This window comes from Salvelinus namaycush, chromosome 31, assembly GCF_016432855.1.
Source record: "Salvelinus namaycush isolate Seneca chromosome 31, SaNama_1.0, whole genome shotgun sequence".
Taxonomy (NCBI): Eukaryota; Metazoa; Chordata; class Actinopteri; order Salmoniformes; family Salmonidae; genus Salvelinus; species Salvelinus namaycush.
The window spans coordinates 16,726,932-16,747,060 of record NC_052337.1 but is presented as its reverse complement, the minus strand read 5'-3'; the positions used below and the strand labels follow the sequence as shown (position 1 = coordinate 16,747,060).

The 20,129-nt window shown below is 44.2% G+C and overlaps 2 protein-coding genes across 2 annotated transcripts in view; one reads left to right on the top strand and one right to left on the bottom strand.

Moving 5' to 3' along the window:
* Nucleotides 1-1,035, top strand: part of cdk5rap2 (CDK5 regulatory subunit associated protein 2) — a 64,563-nt gene extending 63,528 nt beyond the window's left edge. The window contains exon 49 of the mRNA XM_038971225.1: nucleotides 258-1,035. Coding sequence (XP_038827153.1) covers nucleotides 258-281 — 24 coding nt within the window. The 3' untranslated portion in view covers nucleotides 282-1,035. The remainder of the gene's footprint in view (nucleotides 1-257) is intronic.
* nup188 (nucleoporin 188) lies at nucleotides 803-20,000 on the bottom strand. Its single transcript, XM_038971224.1, has 42 exons — nucleotides 19,953-20,000; nucleotides 19,223-19,277; nucleotides 19,037-19,110; nucleotides 18,857-18,941; nucleotides 16,989-17,069; nucleotides 16,590-16,634; nucleotides 16,374-16,466; nucleotides 15,869-15,988; nucleotides 14,275-14,486; nucleotides 13,776-13,890; nucleotides 13,378-13,578; nucleotides 12,913-13,002; nucleotides 12,683-12,748; nucleotides 12,451-12,570; nucleotides 12,209-12,335; nucleotides 11,913-12,068; nucleotides 11,586-11,712; nucleotides 11,298-11,385; nucleotides 10,540-10,616; nucleotides 10,327-10,441; nucleotides 9,883-10,003; nucleotides 9,613-9,679; nucleotides 9,232-9,357; nucleotides 8,537-8,777; nucleotides 8,010-8,216; nucleotides 7,658-7,827; nucleotides 7,163-7,300; nucleotides 5,800-5,998; nucleotides 5,488-5,565; nucleotides 5,310-5,395; nucleotides 4,966-5,111; nucleotides 4,666-4,844; nucleotides 4,037-4,237; nucleotides 3,803-3,895; nucleotides 3,395-3,547; nucleotides 3,163-3,300; nucleotides 2,937-3,011; nucleotides 2,621-2,836; nucleotides 2,300-2,431; nucleotides 2,103-2,173; nucleotides 1,893-2,022; nucleotides 803-1,720 (listed from the first exon to the last, which is right to left on the bottom strand). The coding sequence occupies exons 1-42, from the start codon at nucleotides 19,976-19,978 to the stop codon at nucleotides 1,553-1,555; spliced, it is 5,208 nt and encodes a 1,735-aa protein (XP_038827152.1). The 5' UTR covers nucleotides 19,979-20,000; the 3' UTR covers nucleotides 803-1,552.
* Between the last annotated feature and the right edge of the window lie 129 nt (nucleotides 20,001-20,129).

Genomic DNA, 20,129 nt, shown 5'->3' with positions numbered 1-20,129 from the left:
CATGCTGGTCATTCTCACAGGCCCATGCTGACTCGGTTGGTCTTTTGGATTCATATATTGCATGTTCTGTTGTCTAAGATTTACTACAAATGTATTTACATGGGGAAATGTTGATCAGTGGAATTATAGGGGTATTTCACTGGAATTTTAAAGCTATCAGCATGGATCATAATGAAGAGACACATTGATCAGCTATTGTTAGGACGTTGCCAATGTATGTGTATGGTTGGTTAACTGACGTATCCTTGCCTCTACAGGAGGTCCCGGTCAATGGTCAGTGACCATCGGTCCTTCAGGATCCTCCAAGGGAGTGAGCGTCCTCAGCCCTGCCAGCAGATACACTGAATCCCCAGAGGAGATGAACAGTGACGCCTCATCCCACTGCAGCTACTAGAGCTGCCGGTCCAATAAGTCTACGGTACCTTTGTCTGCACTGATGTGTTATACTGGTTTCCCCCTAATCTGTTCAAATTAAGGAAGAGGGACAAGGAGAAGTAGCCACTTTACACCTCACTATTGAGATGGGACACACTGCCTTCAGGCCCCTGCTCTAATACTGTCTGCTTGTTGAGTAACCTTACCCTGAGCTGTGCAAATACAGTACTATCTTGAGACCTATGTTCGGTACAAAAGTTAATGTCTCCTCCCCCTTAATTTCTTAAGATTGTAATATCCTTTTTATACAATGGATGTATTTTATGAAAAGTCTTTCCCTTGACCTGTCAATTGTGGGTTCTTGTTTGTATATTGTCCTGGGCTTCAGAGTTTAATGTAATGTCCTCAAAACATGAAGACACAATCATAATGTCATGTTCTACCTAAAAGGTATTTTATTAGCAAACCTGTTTTAATGTAGCAGTAGTTGATGCACAAATGATCAGAAAATCCAAGCAGATGCAAATAACATTTTTAAAAGGAGAAAACATCCCTCTGTCCAAGCGTTATAAAAGTCAAAATGATATAGAAAACAGCAGAAAGTAACTAGGCAGCTCATTACAAATGTATAAATTGATTAAATGTGGCTTCACAATTTGACATACGGGGTTGATTTTAATACAGAAAGGTCTATTGTCAAATGGCCTATAAAACTAGGCCGGTGGAAAAACTGGACACTGTCAACAAGACTGATGTTCAATAGCACCAAGATGTGTTACTACTGATTCCCTTAGAGGTAAATGTCTACAGTATCTCAAAATTGACTTTTTTTTAGCTAGCCCTTGTAAGCAGCTGTGTCCTCTTTTGACATTCCCACTGAGGTATAGTAGGCTATAAGCATAACAAATTTGAGATATGACCAATGTGTATGGGAGCATTTTCTAAACACCCAAAGCCCGATTTGTTAGAATCTGGCACGTCAGGACTTCATACAGCAGATTCTAAAGGTGACTGGCTTGACAAATATCACTTCAACTGAAAAGTATAATTCAGAAGAGAATGGTTACGGTGCCGTGTGAGCAGAATACGATAGCCATGTGTGCCAAGAGTTTTTCAGGCCCATAATTTCTTAACAGGAACACCTCCTGGCCCTAGTCGTACACTCCACGTGGTGGGTCTACCTCTGTATGTGGCGTACAAAGGCCTGCACCAGCTGGATGAAAGGCTCCTGACCCTCGTGGCTGGCCTTGGCGCCTGGGGTCTGGGGAGATGGCAGCAGGCTGCTGGCCGGGGACGAGGGGGCGCCACGGCGGAAGTGACGGGACAGGCTGGAGAGGAGGGTGCTCTGGAGGGGAGACAGGCATCACATAATATATTAAAAGAGCATTTAAAAAATAAAAAATGAATTGCAGGCTATTAGAAACAAGACACTGAGCTGATGAGAACAGATGGGACTAGAGTGGAACGGCAAAATAGGACAAAGAACTAGTCTGGTGCTTCGAGTTTGAATGACTCACCAGTTCAGAGCCAAGCTCCTGTTTGAGTCTCTGTTTGTCTCTGGGGGCGATGGTGGGGTCCTTCAGACAGCGGACGGCCTGTGAGATGAGCACGTAGAAACAGTTCTCCATGGTGAACATCAGCAGAGACCTGGAAGGACAGTCACACATACCAGTTAGAAATGACCAATATTACCACCAGTGAGAACAACTTTCTCTATGTCTCCTTACTTGAGGGCTTGGGTTTCCTCTGACGAGGCCAGGGAGGCCACACTCAGAGAGGCTGGCTCCTTCTTCTCTACCTAAATATGGACAGAACACAGAGTCAAATGTACAGTACAATTTATATTTCCTCATTTGCAAGAAATAAAATAATTTCAATGTCATCTTAGATCAAACAATGGATTTGAAATTATTGGGAGGACAACCTCTCCCAGCATGCTTAGGGCCACGTTGATGGTTGCCAGCAGGGTTCCAAAAGAGGGCGCCACATCAGCGTCAAAGGCCGAGGTGGTGAAGCTCAGCACAAACAAGGTCCTGTACTCAGCCAGGTCCATACACTGTCACACACAATCTCAGTCAGTGAACATATGCTAACACATTTCAACCACATTCTTTATGTGTATGAAAACTATGTAGAGGCTGATGGTGCAGGATGTGAGTGTTTGGTAAGTTGTTAGAAGATTGCGCTAATGGAGTCACAGTTCAAACAGTGCAGATAGTTTTTAGAGACAGTGTGTTATTCTCACCTGGTCCAGTATTATCTGGCAGCAGTCAGGGGTGAAGTGCTGCAGTGTGGCCAGAGTTTTACTGAGGATCTTCAGCAGGCTGCACTGCACCGCCAGCAGGGCCTTCTGCTCCGCCTCCTCCCTCTCCCCGCCCCCTCCTTCGGCTGCAGCTTTGGAGAGCGTCTGAGGATCTCTCTGGGCACGGGGGCCGGAGGGCAGCGCCTCCCCATTCTTAGCCTGGGGGACAATGACAAGACGTCCGGTGAAATAATGAGTTCTCTAGACATTAATTCAACCTGGTATAACCCCAGTAACAACATGGTAATGTCTGTCTGACCTGGAGGTAGTGATGAAGCATGTTCCTGCTGTGGAGGAGGTAGGTGCACGTCTGACACAGGTAACACAGATTGATCTGCAGGTAGACAAAAAGTAAAAACCTGAGTTCATTGTTGTAAGCTAAAAATATATACTTTGGGGAAAAATAAAACAATCACAATAAACAGGGCATTTCATTCATTATTAGAGTTGAAGTGTACATTTGATGATGCTCAGTGCTGACTGACCTGTACATCTCGGAGCAGATGGGGCAGATGGAACTGCCACTCCTTACAGAATCTGGAGAGCTGCAGCAGGAAGCCCACTGTGTGGTCAGCCTCATCCAGACACACCAGACTCTGGACCGTCCGCACCGCATTCAGGCACTGACAGAAACAGAGAAAGAGACTAGGTTCCATATACAGAAAAGAAGAGAGATGGTGTACACACAGATGACAATTCACAGACAGGAACACACACCTGCAGTATGCGTTCCTGGTGCACTCCGACAAAGTCGAGGGCCTCGTTGATGAAGTTGTAGCGCAGCGTCTTGAGCAAGATCTCCATGAGGGACATAGAGAGGCGGTACACCCCCGGCCAGCAGGGAGCATCCTGGGACTTACGGGAGAAACCCTGACCAGGGAGATGAAGAGAAACTAATGTTATAATACCAGAGAGAGCACGAGCGCCTAACATTAAAATAACACTACAACAATTCTTCAATGCCGTGTCAATTAATGATCGGTTTAGTATGCGTTCCAAATGGCACCCTATTCCCTACGTGGTGCCCTACTTTTGACCAGACATATAAGCCCTGGTCAAACGTAGTGTACTATACAGGGAATAGGGTGCCCTTTGGGACGTACAAAGTGTGTGGTTGTGTGTTACCTGTGAGGCTCCATTAGAGGGCACTTCGTAGACACTGAGCAGAGGGAGACAGATACTCTGGATGACGCCGGCCCCGGCTACTGCTGCTGCACCCTGGAAGACAGGAGGGATGAAATATCCTTTATTACTAATGTGGTTGATAAAGCATTTAGTTATTTTTATTTTTGCATTAGAAATCGTGTCTAATATATCTGTCTTAGTCATTTATATGGCAATGTAGTAGTGTGTGAGTACCTGTGGTGTGCGGGCTAGCGTGAGCAGCAGGTGCAGGGCAGCCTCGGTGAAGTAGAGGTTCTGTTTGGAGCGCAGGCTGAGTTCTAGAGCGCTGAGAATAGAGTGGAGAGCAGGAATCTTCCTCATCACTAGAACCCAGTGTTCCCCGTCCTCGTCGGCACGACACAGCTCCTTGGCCAGGTGTAAGGCCAGCACACACACCTGAGACAGAGATGAAGAGGGAGAGAGAAAGAGGGGTGTGAATATGAATCGCCTCATCACTCAATGAATTACCAAGAAATCATGCAAATCTCTTTAAATCAAAACTTCTGATTCCACTCTTGCTTCACATAAACCAAAGCTAGAGATGATCCACCACAGACATGCTGAGCTGCCCTGACCGAGATCAAAGATTAGAATTTATTCAGCACGTGCAGAGGTAATTCATTGCAGCTTACTATTTGGTTGGATGTGCCCTTTTTCAAAACACTTGGAGCAACAGTTATGCACTGTGTGCGTTTAGAAGAGTACAATTATTCTAGTGTTGCTTAAGGTCTGTTTTTATGCGGTTAAGCTGAAGAGAAATGTCCACATTACGTGAATAATAAAAAGTTAATCTCATTCTAAATTGCCGGCGCTGTGCGACTCACCCCGTCTCTCTGGTCCTTCTGGATGCTGCGGACGGCGTCAGTCTCCATGCTGTCTTTGTCATCCGGGACGTCCCTCACATGAGCCGCGTGACGAGTGCTGTCAATCAGTGCCAGCGCCTCGTCCTGCACCGTCTCACACACACACAGCAGCAGCTGGGGCAGTTGGGATATCTCCCCACCTGATCAATGTAATGAGCAATACTGCTAGAGTACTCGACAAGTCATGTACAATGAGTGTACAAAACATTAAGAACACCTTCCTAATATTGAGTTGCACACACAGCGATTAGTCCCCCTCACCGTTGAGTCCCTGTATCTGCAGTGCAGAGATGAGGGCAGAGAACACCTTGGCCTTTGTACTCTCCATCAGCTGCTGGTCGGCCTGCAGGACACTCTCCAGGATAAGAGAGAGGGGGGCCAGTACGTCAGGGGCCGTGGCAACCACACTGCATGGGTAAGCAGGACAGACAACAAAGGTGTTAGTGCTAAGATGTGCAGAAAGAGTTTGATTATTAACAACCAATGTACTACCTCACAGAATTATAACAGCTTTGAGATCATTTTCATTATGATATTTCAACATGTGGATATTTCAACATGTGGACACAATGTACATCAATTCACGCATGTGGGCACACACAAACCTTCTCCACTGTTTAAGTAGGATCAGCAGAAGAGTAGCCATCATGGATCCCAGACGTAGACAGGGCACAGACATGGGCACCAGCAACTAGAGAGAGAGAGAAGGGGGAGGTGATAGCTAGTGAGTGAGAAGAGGACAGATGAAAGAGATGAGAGCAGTTGTCATGGTGACTAACTCACAGCAGCTTTGGTCCCATCCAGCACGTCCATGAAGAGCTTAAGTCTGGCAGAGTCCTCCTTTAACTGCATCACATCCGACTGTAAACATCAGAACACATCAATGAATCAACCAACCAAGTCACACTGCAGCCAGTCACACTGATCAGCATAGTATCTTTTTTTTTACCTCCCATATATTTATGGGGTATTGTTTATCGCTTATGCATGTATTCATCATGGAATTCATAGGACGACTTCCTCTGCCATGTTTGACAGAATTCTAGTGAATGTTTTTAAACGCCACAGTGACAAGTAGAGTGGTGTGTGACATACATGACTGGTGGAGAGGATGAGCAGCATCCGCCAGGCTGAGATGACCATCTGGGTCTCGGAGAAAGAGTGCACGCCCTCCTCCTCCTCCGTCTCTGCCACGTGGACCACCAGGGACTTAACATACTGGGACCAGTACTCGTAGCGCCGCCCGCTGGAGAACTTCTGCAGTGCATCCTTCAGAGAGCGCTCCAGAGAGCCACTGGGGAAAAGAGAGGGCCATTCAGATAGAAGTATATTGTGTGGAACAGATGAATGTCTGTCAGGTAGAATAGCGAATCGTGTCTGATCTATCCATTACATTTAAAAAAATTCAACTCAAGTCAATCTCATTTAGCCTAGTTTATTTCATATCTCAATGTATATTTTATTCATTTATTGTCACAGGAATTTGTTTAGCATTTCGCACCATCAATTCACACCAGCCTGGTCTCAGACTAGACATAACATAATAAATGGAAATCTGGGACACTGAAATTAGTATGATATGTTACGTTTGTTATGGTTACATATGACAGAAGGTTACTTAAGGCAAAACCGAAAGGAGGGTGGTTGGTCGGGGTGGGCGAATAACGCAAATGTCTAGCAACCCAAAGGTTGTGTCCCCGAATCTCATCAAGGACAACTTCAGCATTTTAGCTAATTAACAACTTTTCAAATACTTTTTAGCTACTTTGCAACTACTTAGCATGTTGGCTAACCCTAACCTTTTAACCTAACGCCAAACCTTACCCCAATATATTCTACTGTTGGCTCCCGAGTGGTGCAGTGGTCTAAGGCACTGCATCTCAGTGCTAGAGGCGTCACTACAGACACCCTGGTTCGAATCCTGGCTGTATCTCAACCGGCCGTGATGGGGAGTCCCATAGGGCGGCGCACAATTGGCCCAGCGTCATCCGGGTTAGGGTTTGACCGGTGTAGGCCGTCATTGTAAATAAGAATTTGTTCTTAACTGACTTGCCTAGTTAAATAAAAGGTAAAATAAAAATAAAGCCTTAAACCTTAACCCCTAACCTAGCTAACGTTAGCCAGCTAGCTCATGTTAGCCACCTAGCCAACATTAGCAACAAATTGTAAGTTTAGCAAATTCGTAACATATCATACGAATTGTAATTCGTAACATATCATACGAATTGTAATTCGTAACATGTCATGCAAAATGGATGATGGACATCCACAAATGAATACATAACAAATAAATGGAGTGACCCGGATTTACACACAGAATAATACGTAATGCAGACAGCTTGACACATATCATATGCAGTTCGGTAGATAAAGCCATTGATACCACTAACAACTCAATCCACCAAATATACTGGCTTGGATTGCTGTATGTAGCTCTAGAAATATGTAGCCTTGTTACCTGACCACATAGTAGATCTCAAGGCCGATGATTTTCATGACGAAGGCACAGGTCTCCAGAACACAAGGCTCAGTGATGTCTGAGGGGGCGGGAAGGGTTCCAAACAGAGGCGTGGTCAGGTTTTCCCAAAACCTCTCTCTGTGGGAGGAAACGTCATACATTTATTAGGATGCCCATCAGCCAACACCGATGGCGACAATTAGTCTTACTGGGGTCCGACAGATAATGTAAAAGACATAAGACATAATTTACATGCATATAAAAACACGTAGTGTGTGTGCATCTATCAGTTACACATACATGTCAATACATGCACACCAAAAGTAAGTAACAAGGGGGAGACGTTGTGCCATGAGGTGTTACATGAAATCACTTGAAACACACAACAAAAAGAATGTTACGGCATAATCTCTCATGTTGGTGTGTGTGTATGTGCATGTTCAAGCGTGTATCTCTGGCTGTGTGTGTGCGCCCAGGCAGTGTCACCTCACTCACTTGGTACGTAGGACAGAGATTGCGCTATCCCGTCGGTCCTGCCACAGGGCGTGGAGGAAGGCCAGGGCAGCGCGGTGCAGCAGGGGGGGACACCAATACTTCCCCTGCTGCCTGGAGTCAATCAGGTCCAACACAACCTGCAGACAGCTCCACTCACCCAGCAGAAACTCCTGGGAGGGAGAGAGAAAAGAAGACTTGTCCATTAAATTACTGAACTGAGTCTGGTATAAAGATTCAGAAAACTTAAGTTTAATACGTATAGTTAACTATACGTATTAAACATCAACACACAAGTCTAAGTCCTAACATTTCCTGTCCTACGCTTCGACTGCCTGCTTCGCCCAGCTCTTACCTTTGACCCCTCTGCGCCGTCCTTGACCTTCAGGTTGAGGAAGAGCTCGATGAGGCCTGGCTGGGTCTCCACGGCCACGGTGAGGAACTCCAAGATCATCACCTTGATCCTCATGTCCTCCGTCCTGCTCTGTAGCCGCGTCAGAAAGGCATCCCTGATGGCAGCCGCGTCACCGCCCAGGCAGGCGTACACCGACATGGGAGCCACCTGGAAACCAGAAGGTTACGTAAATATTACACAATATCTTGAGACTAGTACTGTAGTCTTGTCCCCATTTCTGTTTACATCTACTTCAACAGTGTCTCACTGCGTTCTCTTGCCCTCTACTTATAAGCCCTGTAACAACTGGTGATGTAAAAAAGGCTCAATACATTTGATTGATTCATGTTTTTGCTTGCTAACCTCCAAACACTACCCAACAGAGAATGTGGCAAGTGTAACTTATGATGCTGCTAGAACTACGTTGGGGTTTTCACTACCTTAGTTGATTGCTCTGATCATCATATGTGCAATGTGTGTTGAGTTACCGTGGCGAGCCTCTTGAGCAGCTGGATGGCGAGGCGCGGTAGGGCCGGGTCGTGTTTGTGGTAGATGTACTTGGCAAGCACGGCGATTAGGTTGCTGCCGTGGCCACCGTGCTGTGTCAGCGCCTGCTCCAGGGGCGAAACGGCGCTCGACGGTGGCTTGAGGCGGATCACGTTGTTGGTGACGGAGAAGGCCAGCTTGACCGTCTGGATAAGGATCTGACCTGGGCCCTCCGAGCCACCACTAGAGGGAGACACAGAAAAGTTTAAATTAACATGGAAATCATCAGTTTCTAATTCACAAACAATAGAACATACAATGGGGCCCATGTGCTTATTCAGTTATATAAACAGAATTCATTGTAAGTGGTCTAGGGTGGTCAAGCGGTTTAAGCTGCTGCCTCCGAAGCACATATTACCGCTGCAGCATGGATTTCAATCCATCCTACTGCATTTCAGAAAACGCTCCATCTTTCCTCTGTACTTCTGTCCTCTCCAATAAACAAAAAAAAATACTTGAGTGGGACTGCCCCACTCTTAAACAAAAGAAAGCTGTGGCAACTCTATATCCACTGCTTTTCTATCTACATGCAATGTTCTGAACCGGTCTCCCCCTCCTGAGACACTATGATACAAAGACCACTGGTGTAGTAGAGTGGTCAGCTGTAGACATGCCAAGGTGTAGAGTGACACGTTACCTGCTGGGCTGAGCAGCCAGGACCACGTCTATGGTGTCCACTCCCACCCCCATGATATTAACCACCGCCTGGCCAGCCTCGGTGTTAGCCAGACTGTAGATACACAGAGACTGGAGGGTTGGCGTGCTGGGGGAGAGATAGAGAAAGGTTAAAATATGACACCAATCCTTTTCTGTTTGATAGTAATACTATGGGGTTAGGCTCCATCTGGGTCTACAGAGTCCTGTCAGTCTGCAACGCACTATTCAGATGTGCGTTTTACTTAGTCCCAAATTCAATAACAAGCAATTCAGACGGACGAGAAGCATTTTGTTTCTTAGTGATGTAATGTCTGTTTAGGTAGAATAAGGAATGTTGTTTTGATATGCACAGCAGCCCTACCTGCCACTAGCCTCTCCCTCTGGACTGAGGTTCAGGATGGCATGGACCAACTCCAGGATCAGACAACCTAGAGGATTCAGAATGTTTTTCAGTCTGACAGTAGTTTTACAGCCAGCCCTTTCAATACGGCTAAGGCCACCCTCAACTGTGGGCCCTGGTCAAAAGTAGTGCACTATAAAACGGGAACAGAGTGCAATTTGAGACAGACACACATTCTAAAAGGGTTATCACTGATGTAGTTGACCACCATAGACTTGTGAAGGTACTCACCGATCCTCTCTCTGACTCCGTGGGTGTTGTAGCGCCACTTGTGGTAAGTGGGTAGCATCTCCTTCAGCACCAGCAGTACACAGGGGATGAGGCCCTTGTCCTGGGTGCTGCCCAGCTGGCCCTGAGGGCAGGAGGGAAACACTGTTATTACAACTACTGATAGTCAGTCAGCCAGCCGCTCAATGCCAAATAAACTCCTAGCCCCTAAACACAAGACCTTTGTGGAGATTGAGGCGTGGAGAAGTGTTATGATAATGTATTGTCTGTTTTTGTCTTGTCTGTATGCTTATTTTATTTTTCCCCTTTAAAAACAGATTTACTTGAAACGGCTATATTAATGCCCCATGTAAAAGAAAGACATTGAGATGGGATAGATGTAAGCTGTTTTTTGGGGGGTTGATGAGCCACTACTAGACTGTTAATAGAATAGAGAGAGCGAGATACCTTGACCAGGGTGGTGACGAGGCGCAGGAAGGCGATGGTCACAGCGTACTCCCCTCTGGGCTGCTCTATCAGGACCAGCAGGTTGCCGTAGTTACCTGCCTTCATCCCCTCAGCACTGAATATATATATAAATACATAATATTAACTATGACGAAACAAGACCCCTCAAAGACTTCCCTCCCTGTGAATATGATATGGCGTGACACAACCTACCTGATGGACTGTGCCATATTGGTCAGAGGGGAGGAGGCGAAGGGCAGAAAACCAGTGTGGTGCAAGCTGGACCAAACCTACTCAGAAAGTAGAGGGGGCATAACAATACACACACATTAAGGAATGGTAAAGGTCCATTTTTATCTCAATATCAAATAATTTCTTGTTAACAATTAAGTACCTGTGATTATTTTTGATCATTTAATTGAAAACAGTTTCTTATCAAAGAGCAATTTCTCAAGCAATAATTTTGCTAGGATTATCTGGAAGTGGTTAGGAGGGGATAACTGAAAACAGCTGTTGTTGGCAGAGAGGTTTGGAACTCTTTCCTATTGGTCTATTAACAAATGTACCACCTGGTGATATCACCAGGCAGGCCAAAACTCCATCCCACCAAAACAGGATGACATTTCAGGTTGTCTTTTCAAACAGCTCTTACAATAAACAAGGCCTTATCATTTTCACAGTATTATTCAAACCTCAGTGTGTAAATATATATAAAACACACAGGATATCATGTTTTTGACTGCACAGGTCCTTTATGTCTGTTGAAGGCTATGAGGCCCCTCAGAGCATGGTTTCCCAAACTCGGTCCTGGGCCCCCCTACACAGCTGATTCAAATAACCAACTCACCATCAAGCTTTGATTATTTAAACTCAGCTGTGTCGTTCTAATGCAAAAACCAAAACGTGCACCCAGGGGTAGCCTCAGGACTGCGTTTGGGAAACACTGCTCTACCAGACCATCTGTAACCCACCTTGCCAGGCATCCTAGCAGCCAGGACGATGAGGCAGTTCGCACAGGACGCTATCACATCCACTGGAGGGTTGATGACTGACGTCAACCTAACTCAAAGATACCACAATATTCTCAAATAATCCATGAATACAAAGTACCAACAAATACAAAATACTTACAAATCAACTTTGAAGGGAGCCCAAACAAGCTTATCATTATTCCATGTGAAATATATGATTACTGCCCATGACAGTGATAAAGAGATGTGTGTGTGTGTGTGTGTGTGTGTGTGTGTGTTGCATCTCACCTCTGCAGTAACATGTAGATGCGTGAGGTGAGGGGCAGCAGACAGTCAGACACGGTCCAGTCTGTGCTGATCATCTTATGGACCAGGTCCAGGATGGGCTTCACACGCTCACAGTGTAAGATCACATCTGGACCAGGGAGAGAATCACACACACATATTCACATACTCTGAAACAAAAACTCTTGTATTGAAGGATCTCTGCTGATAGAGAAATTATTTGAGTGTGTGTGTACTGTATGTTTGAGGATGCATTTGGGTATACAGTATGACTTGGCCTGTGTAAGTATGTGTGTGGGTCTGTAAATGTGCCTGTATTTATCTAGTTACCTGCAGTAGAGACAACGTGGAGCAGCATCTCTATCTCACAGGTGAACAGGATCCAGGCACTGTAGGAGTAGTCCCAGCGCACCACGTAGCCCTGCTCCCCCACAGCCACCTGACCCAGCACACCCTGAGGCATCCGCAGGTTAGTCTGGCCCAGGCCTGACGGACAGAGGGAGAGATCTCAATCAGAAATATTTGAAGAAATGTAATGAAAGACAATTACTTAAAGACTATAGCATCACAAAAATACTAATGTGCACCCAGTAGTCTGTTTCTTCTAACAAGCAGCCTAAACCCACCGAGAGGGTAGAGGAGTTTTGGTGCTTGTCTCCTCCACAGTGTCTCGTCTTCTCTAGAGATGACGTCATTGGGCTTCGTTTTGTAGACCTCGGTGTAGAACGACATCTTGTCCAGGAAAATGTACACCTAACACACAGACACATTAATCAAGTGTAACCACAGACACATTAATCAAGTGTAACCACAGACACATTAATCAAGTGTAACCACAGACCAGCAGAACGGTGTGTGTAATCAATACCTTCTTTGCGGTGGACTTATCTGACAGGAGCGCAGTCAGGAGCTGCAACAGCAGACCAGTCTTGTGTGGGAACATTCCCATTGCGCTATCCAGGATCATTCCCAATCCCATAGTGGGCTTCTGGGAAAAGCATTCAAAAAGCCATATATTAGGAAATTTAGCTAGAGACATATTCTTGGAGTGATTTCACATCCTTCATGAGGAAGAATTGGTTTAATTAATTTCTCCTCACCGTTTCCCAGAAGAGCTCAGCCAGACTGGGCGCAGAGAGAACTTCACACGCTGCATTTATCAGATGCTATGGGGGGGACCATTCAATCATTAATCTGTGATATTATTTATCAGCATCATTAGGAATGTGAAACTATGCAGATTTCTGTGATATCACTGATCAGTCTGTGCTACAACTCAACATTATCTTTACTTGGCTGAGCCTCAATGTGAGATAGCAAGGCCTGGTACCTGTTGGCTGCCCAGCGTCTCCTCTTCAAAGGAGGTAATGACAAAGGAGAGGAGGCCGTAGATACACATCCTGGCTGTACTGGCTGTGCACTGTGGGAGGAGGAAACATAACATGGCGGCAGGTGTGGTTAGAGCATTGGACCGAAAGGTTGCTGGATTGAATCCCCGAGCTGACAAGGTAAAAATTGGTTGTTCTGCCCCTGAACAAGGCAGTTAACCAACTGTTCCTAGGCCGTCATTGTAAATAAGAATTTGTTCTTAACTGACTTGCCTAGTTAAATAAATGTTCAATAAATACAAATAAATGAAAGCAGCATATTTCTGAAACATTGTGTGAATAATTCTCGCAGGTTGTGTGTGTTGTGCTGTATGCGTATGTAAAATATGTGTTTGTGTGTGCTGTCCTGTGCTAGGGTGAGCGTTTTGTGTGTGTGTGTATTTCTATTATAATGTGTGTGTCCTTACATTATTCCCAGTGCCTCCCAGACCCTGCAGCATCGTAGTGAGGTACTGAAACACCCCAAGTTGTAGGGAGGTGTTCCCGATGCGTCTGATGACGGGGCTGGACTCATCTGGGCTCAGGGTGTGTCTCAGCAGGACCCAGGCCAGCAGCACTGGCCCGTGGTGAGGGATGTCACCAAACGTCAGCAGCATCTGGTCCATCTCCTGGTTGGTGACAAAGTTGACAATAATGAGAGTCACTTATTGATCAATTGCAAAGTATTCCCCCATCGAACGGATCATAAAAACTACTACTTCCAGAACATTTCAATCTGAACTAATTAATTCTGATGACTTGATAACAAAACGGGAGTGTATACATGTCAATTCCAACAGTACATGTAAAGGTGCTCAGTGTTTACCTTGCTGATGGCAGGGGTGTTGGAGAACTGGTGCTGCTCCGTGCGCTCCTCTAGGGCACACTTGTGGAGGAAGTCTATGTCCATGCCTTCCACCAGGATCAGACAGCTGAAGTACCTGCAAGACAGAAGGAGAGATACATTAACAAGAGGGAATACCTCTAGAAAAGATTATTGTTCTTTAATTAAGCTGAATCCCTTGCCCAAGCCAAAGCAACAAATGTAGCAATTATCCTGAAAATGTAACCTACTTAAATCTGTCTGGCCAATAAAGATGCCATTAGGAAGTAGCTAGCTGGCTATGTAGATTTACATCCAGTACAGTGCATTCGCTAGTGCTCTGCCATTCTGTTTACAAATGAATTGCTAAAGGAAACAAATGTAGCTTGCAATCTTCTAAACTGTAGGCCATGTCCCTAACCCCAGATCAATATTAGGCCAACAAGAAGTAGCTAGCCATGAATATTTCCATCCACTCCAGTGTATTAGTGCTGTGACTGACCCGATGCGGTCGACCAGGGCGTCCATGCTCTTGTCTACCAGGTGTCTGTTGGTCTGGCGAAGGCCGAAGCCCTGCTCCTTGAACATCTTGGTGAAGCTGAGCAGGTCTCCGGGACCCATCTCAAAGTAGGCATAGTACAGGAACAGGATCTCCAGCAGCAGGGACTGCTCCCTCAGACACTGCAGGAACCAGCGGGACACCTGCCTCTCCGTCTGACCAGAGAGAAACATGCACATAATAGAAGATTATAGAAGGTAGGGATAAAATATCAAGTCCATATTATGGCAAGAACAGCTCAAATAAGCAAAGAGAAACGACAGTCCGGCATTACTTTAAGACATGAAAGTCAGTCAACCCGGAAAAGGCAAGAACTTGAAAGTTTCTTCAAGTGCAGTCGCAAAAACCATCAAGGGCTATGATGAAACTCGCGCTCATGAAGACCGCCACAGGAAAGGAAGACCCAGAGTTACCTCTGCTGCAGAGGATAACTTCATTAGAGTTAACTGCACCTCAAATTGCAGCCCAAATAAATGCTTCACAGAGTTCAAGTAAACAGTCCCATCTCAACATCAACTGTTCAGAGGAGACCGCGTAAATCAGGCCTTCATGGTTGAATTGCTGCAAAGAAACCACTACTAAAGGACACCAATAAGAAGAACAGACTTGATTGGGCAAAGAAACACGAGCAATAGACATTAGACCGGTGTAAATCTGTCCTTTGGTCTGATGAGTCCAAATTTGAGATTTTTGGTTCAAACCGCCGTACCTTTGTGAGATGCAGAGTAGGTGAACGTGCATGTGTGGGTCCCACCATGAAGCATGGAGGAGGTGTGATGGTGTGTTGGAGGTGACACTGTCGGTTATTTAATTAGAATTCAAAAAGGTACACTTAACCAGCATGACTACCTCAGCATTCTGCAGCGATACGCCATGCCATCTGGTTTGCACTTAGTGGGACTATCATTTGTTTTTCAACAGGACAATGACCCAAAACACACCTCCAGGCTGTGTAAGGGCTATTTGACCAAGAAAAAGAGTGATGCAGTGCTGGATCAGATGACCTGGCCTCCACAATCATCCGACCTCAAACCAATTAAGATGGTTTGAGATGAGTTAAACCGCAGAGGGAAGGAAAAGCAGCCAACAAGTGCTCAGCATATGTAGAAACTCCTTCAAGACTGTTGGAAAAGCATTCCAGGTGCTGCTGGTTGAGAGAATGCCAAGAGTGTGCAAAGCTGTCATCAAGGCAAAGGGTGGCTACCTTGAAGAATCTCAAATATATTTTGATTTGTTTAACACTTTTTTGGTTACTACATGATTCCTCATGTTATTTCATAGTTTTGATGATCTTCACTATTATTCTACAATGTAGAAAATAGTAAAAATAAAGAAAAACCCTTGAATGAGTAGGTGTCCAAACTTTCGACTGGTACTGTAGGTGGAAAACATTTCCACAAGATAATGTTGAAAACATTAGGATAAGAACTTATGGAGAGTTTGAGATACCCATATTTACTTCAAGCATTGAGGAGTCAATCAGATCCTAAACTCAATGTGTAACTTGGAATAGGGTAGTAAAGAATGTAGTTCTAACCATGAGGTTGCCATGCGTCTCCCATGTCGGGGATTCAGCTTTGAACATGGTCTCAAACTGCTTCTGGTAGTTGTTGACCAGATCCTTCTCCAGCTTGTTCACACAGTTGGAGTACTCCACCTGCACCCAAAGCAACACAAAAAAAAATCCATTGATTCAAAGTTGTCATACCTTTTTTAAATTTTTATGTTTACACACTTCCATGTCTAAACTGTACTATTTGTAACCTGTACCATTGTATGCTTCACTGTTGTTTCCCATAAATGGTATCAATAAATGTAAACACAGGTTACAATGTGTTAGATATACTGTAAAAGATCATAGCTACTACAAATAGCCAATCAGGAACATTGGCCTGTACTGTATTAGCATGAGCATCAAATGAGCTTACCAGCAAATGAGCTTACCAGCCTGACCCCACCCCCCATTAACCATACATACAGATGGGTCTAGTGTAACATTGGACCACAGTGTAAGTCCTAGCAGACATAAGGGAGCTCCTTACCCTGTAAGGGTGTCTCTCATCCTGAAAGTACGTCAGCAGGAGGAGGACGCATCGCAGATGACACACACGCTCCTCGTAGTAATAGTCAGCGATCTGAACACACACACACACTCAAAGAATCAGTGTATAAGCCTATCAATTGACCTGATTATGCTTTATGAGCTGGTGAAATAGAATACCAGCAAACTTAGGTAGCTTTTGGGAGCTTGTACTAACCTTCAGAAGTAGGGCTTGGCTCGGTCTCTCATCCAGCAAAACATCCTATGAGGGCAGATAAGATATCTCTAGTCAAGGTACATGGGGCGGCAGGTCGCCTAGTGGTTAGAGCATTGGACTAGTAACCGAAAGGTTGCAAGGTTGAATCCCAGAGCTGACAAGGTAAAAATTTGTCTTTCTGCCCCTGAACAAGGCAGTTCCTAGGCCGTCATTGAAAATAAGAATTTGTTCTTAACTGACTTGCCTAGTTAAATAAAGGTTAAAAAAAATAAACATGTGTCTAGATTGACAATATTTAGTAGTATAGAATTCCTTCACAGTCTTCACAGGCATCTGATATTTTTTCTGAATCTAGTATCACCACACACAGAGCGAGAGAGAGCGAAGTAGAGAGACTACCTTCAATGTGTTGCGGGTCCCTCTGTAATCTTCTTGAAGGTAACATTGTAAAATCTGTACACTCTGCTGTTGATCCAGACCCTGAAAAAAGAGAAGCGTGTTAATAAATTCTACAAAGGAAAGGAATTACAACTTAATCATACCCTGTTCATATACTGTATTCAAGTTAATTGGCGGTGTGTCTCCATGCATCATTACACTATATACAGTGCCTTGCAAAAGTATTCACCCCCTTGGTGTTTTTCCTATTTTGTTGCATTACAACCTGTAATTGAAGTAGATTTTTATTTGGATTTCATGTAATGAACATAGACAAAATAGTCCAAATTGGTGAAGTGAAAAAAATGACTTGTTTCAAAAAAGATTAAAAACGTAAAAGTGGTGCGTGCATATGTATTCGCCCCCTTTGCTATGAAGCCCCTAAATAAGATCTGGTGCAACCAATTACCTTCAGAAGACACATAATTAGTTAAATAAAGTCCACCTGTGTGCAATCTAAGTGTCACATGATCTCAGTATATATACACACACCTGTTCTGAAAGGCCCCAGAGTCTGCAACACCACTATGAAGACCAAGGAGCTCTCCAAACAGGTCAGGGACAAAGTTGTGGAGAAGTACAGATCAAGGTTGGGTTATAAAAAAATATCAAAAACTTTGAAGATCCCACGGAGCACCATTAAATCCTTTATTAAAAAATGGAAAGAATATGGCACAACAAACCTGCCAAGAGAGGGCTGCCCACAAACTCACAGACCAGGCAAGGAGGGCATTAATCAGAGGCAACAAAGAGACCAAAGATAACCCTGAAGGAGCTGCAAAGCTCCACAGCGGCGATTGGAGTATCTGTCCATAGGACCACTAAGCCGTACATTCCACAGAGCTGGGCTTTTTAAGGAAGAGTGGCCAGAAAAGAATAAGCAAACATGGTTGGTGTTCGCCAAAAGGCATGTGGGAGACTCCCCAAACATATGGAAGAAGGTACTCTGGTCAGATGAGACTAAAATTGAGCTTTTAGGCCATCAAGGAAAACTATGTCTGGCACAAACCCAACACCTCATCACTCTGAGAACACCATCCCCACAGTGAAGCATGGTGGTGGTGGCAGCATCATGCTGTGGGTATGTTTTTCATCAGGGACTGGGAAACTAGTCAGAATTGAAGGAATGATGGATGGTGCTAAATACAGTGAGATTCTTGAGGGAAACCTGTTTCAGTCTTCAAGAGATTTGAGACTGGGACGGAGGTTCACCTTACAGCACGACAATGACCCTAAGCATACTGCTAAAGCAACACTCCAATGGTTTAAGGGGAAACATTTAAATGTCTTGGAATGACCTAGTCAAAGCCCAGACCTCAATCCAATTGAGAATCTGTGGTATGACTTAAAGATTGCTGTACACCAGCGGAACCCATCCAACTTGAAGGAGCTGGAGCAGTTTTGCATTTAAGAATGGGCAAAAATCCCAGTGGCTAGATGTGCCAAGCTTATAGAGACATACCCCAAGAGACTTGCAGCTGTAAAAGGTGGCTCTACAAAGTATTGACTTTGGGGGGGGGGTGAATAGTTATGCATGCTTAAGTTCTGTTTATTTGTCTTATTTCTTGTTTTGTTTCACTAAATAATTTGCATCTTCAAAGTGGTAGACATGTTGTGTAAATCAAATGATACAAACCCCCCCAAAAAAGGAATTTAAATTCCAGGGTGTAAGGCAACAAAATAGGAAAAATGCCAAAGAGGTGAATACTTTCGCGAGCCACTGTAGTATTCAAAATATTACCTGCTTTTGCCATGCATCATTACACTATACAGTATCAGTATATCTTACTTAATTCACTATCCCGTCAGATCATTTAAGCATTCCTTACCAGCAGTTTACTGATCCTCAGACCAACGTCCTTCAATGGTTGGGCCACATCTTTGTCCGCTTTCAGTTTTTCCGCCGCTGATGAACTAAAACAAGGAAAAATGTCAAACATAATTTGGTCTATCTACAAGCTTAAACATTTCGTATTGGAACATTTAAATAGTTAGATTGCACCGCATACCTGGGTGTTTTGTAGTAACACAGCCCTTGAAGTAATCGTTCCCAATTTCGATCTAGTTCTTCCTCTATTTGAGCCTTCATCCAGGATGGATGTAATATTGAAGAAAAAGCACAGTGGCAGACATTGTAAGACTTTGTTGAAATATAAAATATATATGATAGGTGAGGAAATAAAAAGGCTACATACCGGTTCCCTCAATGCAGATCTCCCCAGTAAGATAGTCCATAACTCTCGGCTGCTCCTGCAAAAGCAAAACAATTCCATAGCTCCCTAGATAGTATTTTTCAGGTGGTTAAACTCATAGTTAACTGTTCAAGTCTGAGTTGTGGCATAACGGCAAATATGGTTTAAGTTAGACATAGCTATTAAAAGTGCAGTGAGTGGCCACAGTTAGAACAACGCTAACTAATAACAAGTGTGCTATGATGTTTGTTATTGTGAACCAGCTGTCAACTCCCTCTAGCTAGCTAATTAGCTGTACCAGACAGTTTAATACGCAAAATCAGCATGAACGTTATGTTGAGTTAGTTAGCTAAATTATCAAGTAAATGTTTTTATTATGAATACATGTCTGAAAGTTTATTCCCAGACAAATGCCAGTTGTACGCTAACTAAGCTTGCTAGTTCACGTCTCGTTGATGCATGCTGCTGTCGTCATGCGTTTGGAACTGTGTAACAGACCGCGCTATCATGCCATTCAAATGTAGTTAGCAAGTAACGTTAACGTTACGTTAGCAAGCATGTTAACGAGCTAGCAGCTTGCTACTACTAGCAACTAGTTCCCTCCAAGGGAAGCTTTCACATTGCTGTACAAATGTAAGTACAATTTCTAAATTAAAGCACATCTTAAACTTTACTCATGAATTTGAAAGCTATAATGGTCAAAATATACATAAATTGTATTTAATTTAGTTACCTCACATACATCTCCGAGTCCGCCATCTTCTCCCTGCAACGTGACGTAACTTGTCTGCGACATGGACCCCATCACGTGACCTGTAGATGTTGTTTTTATAGTTATGCTTTTAAATGTATATAAATACCAAACATTTGCCATTCACATGAAATTAAATATATAATAAGAAAATATCGC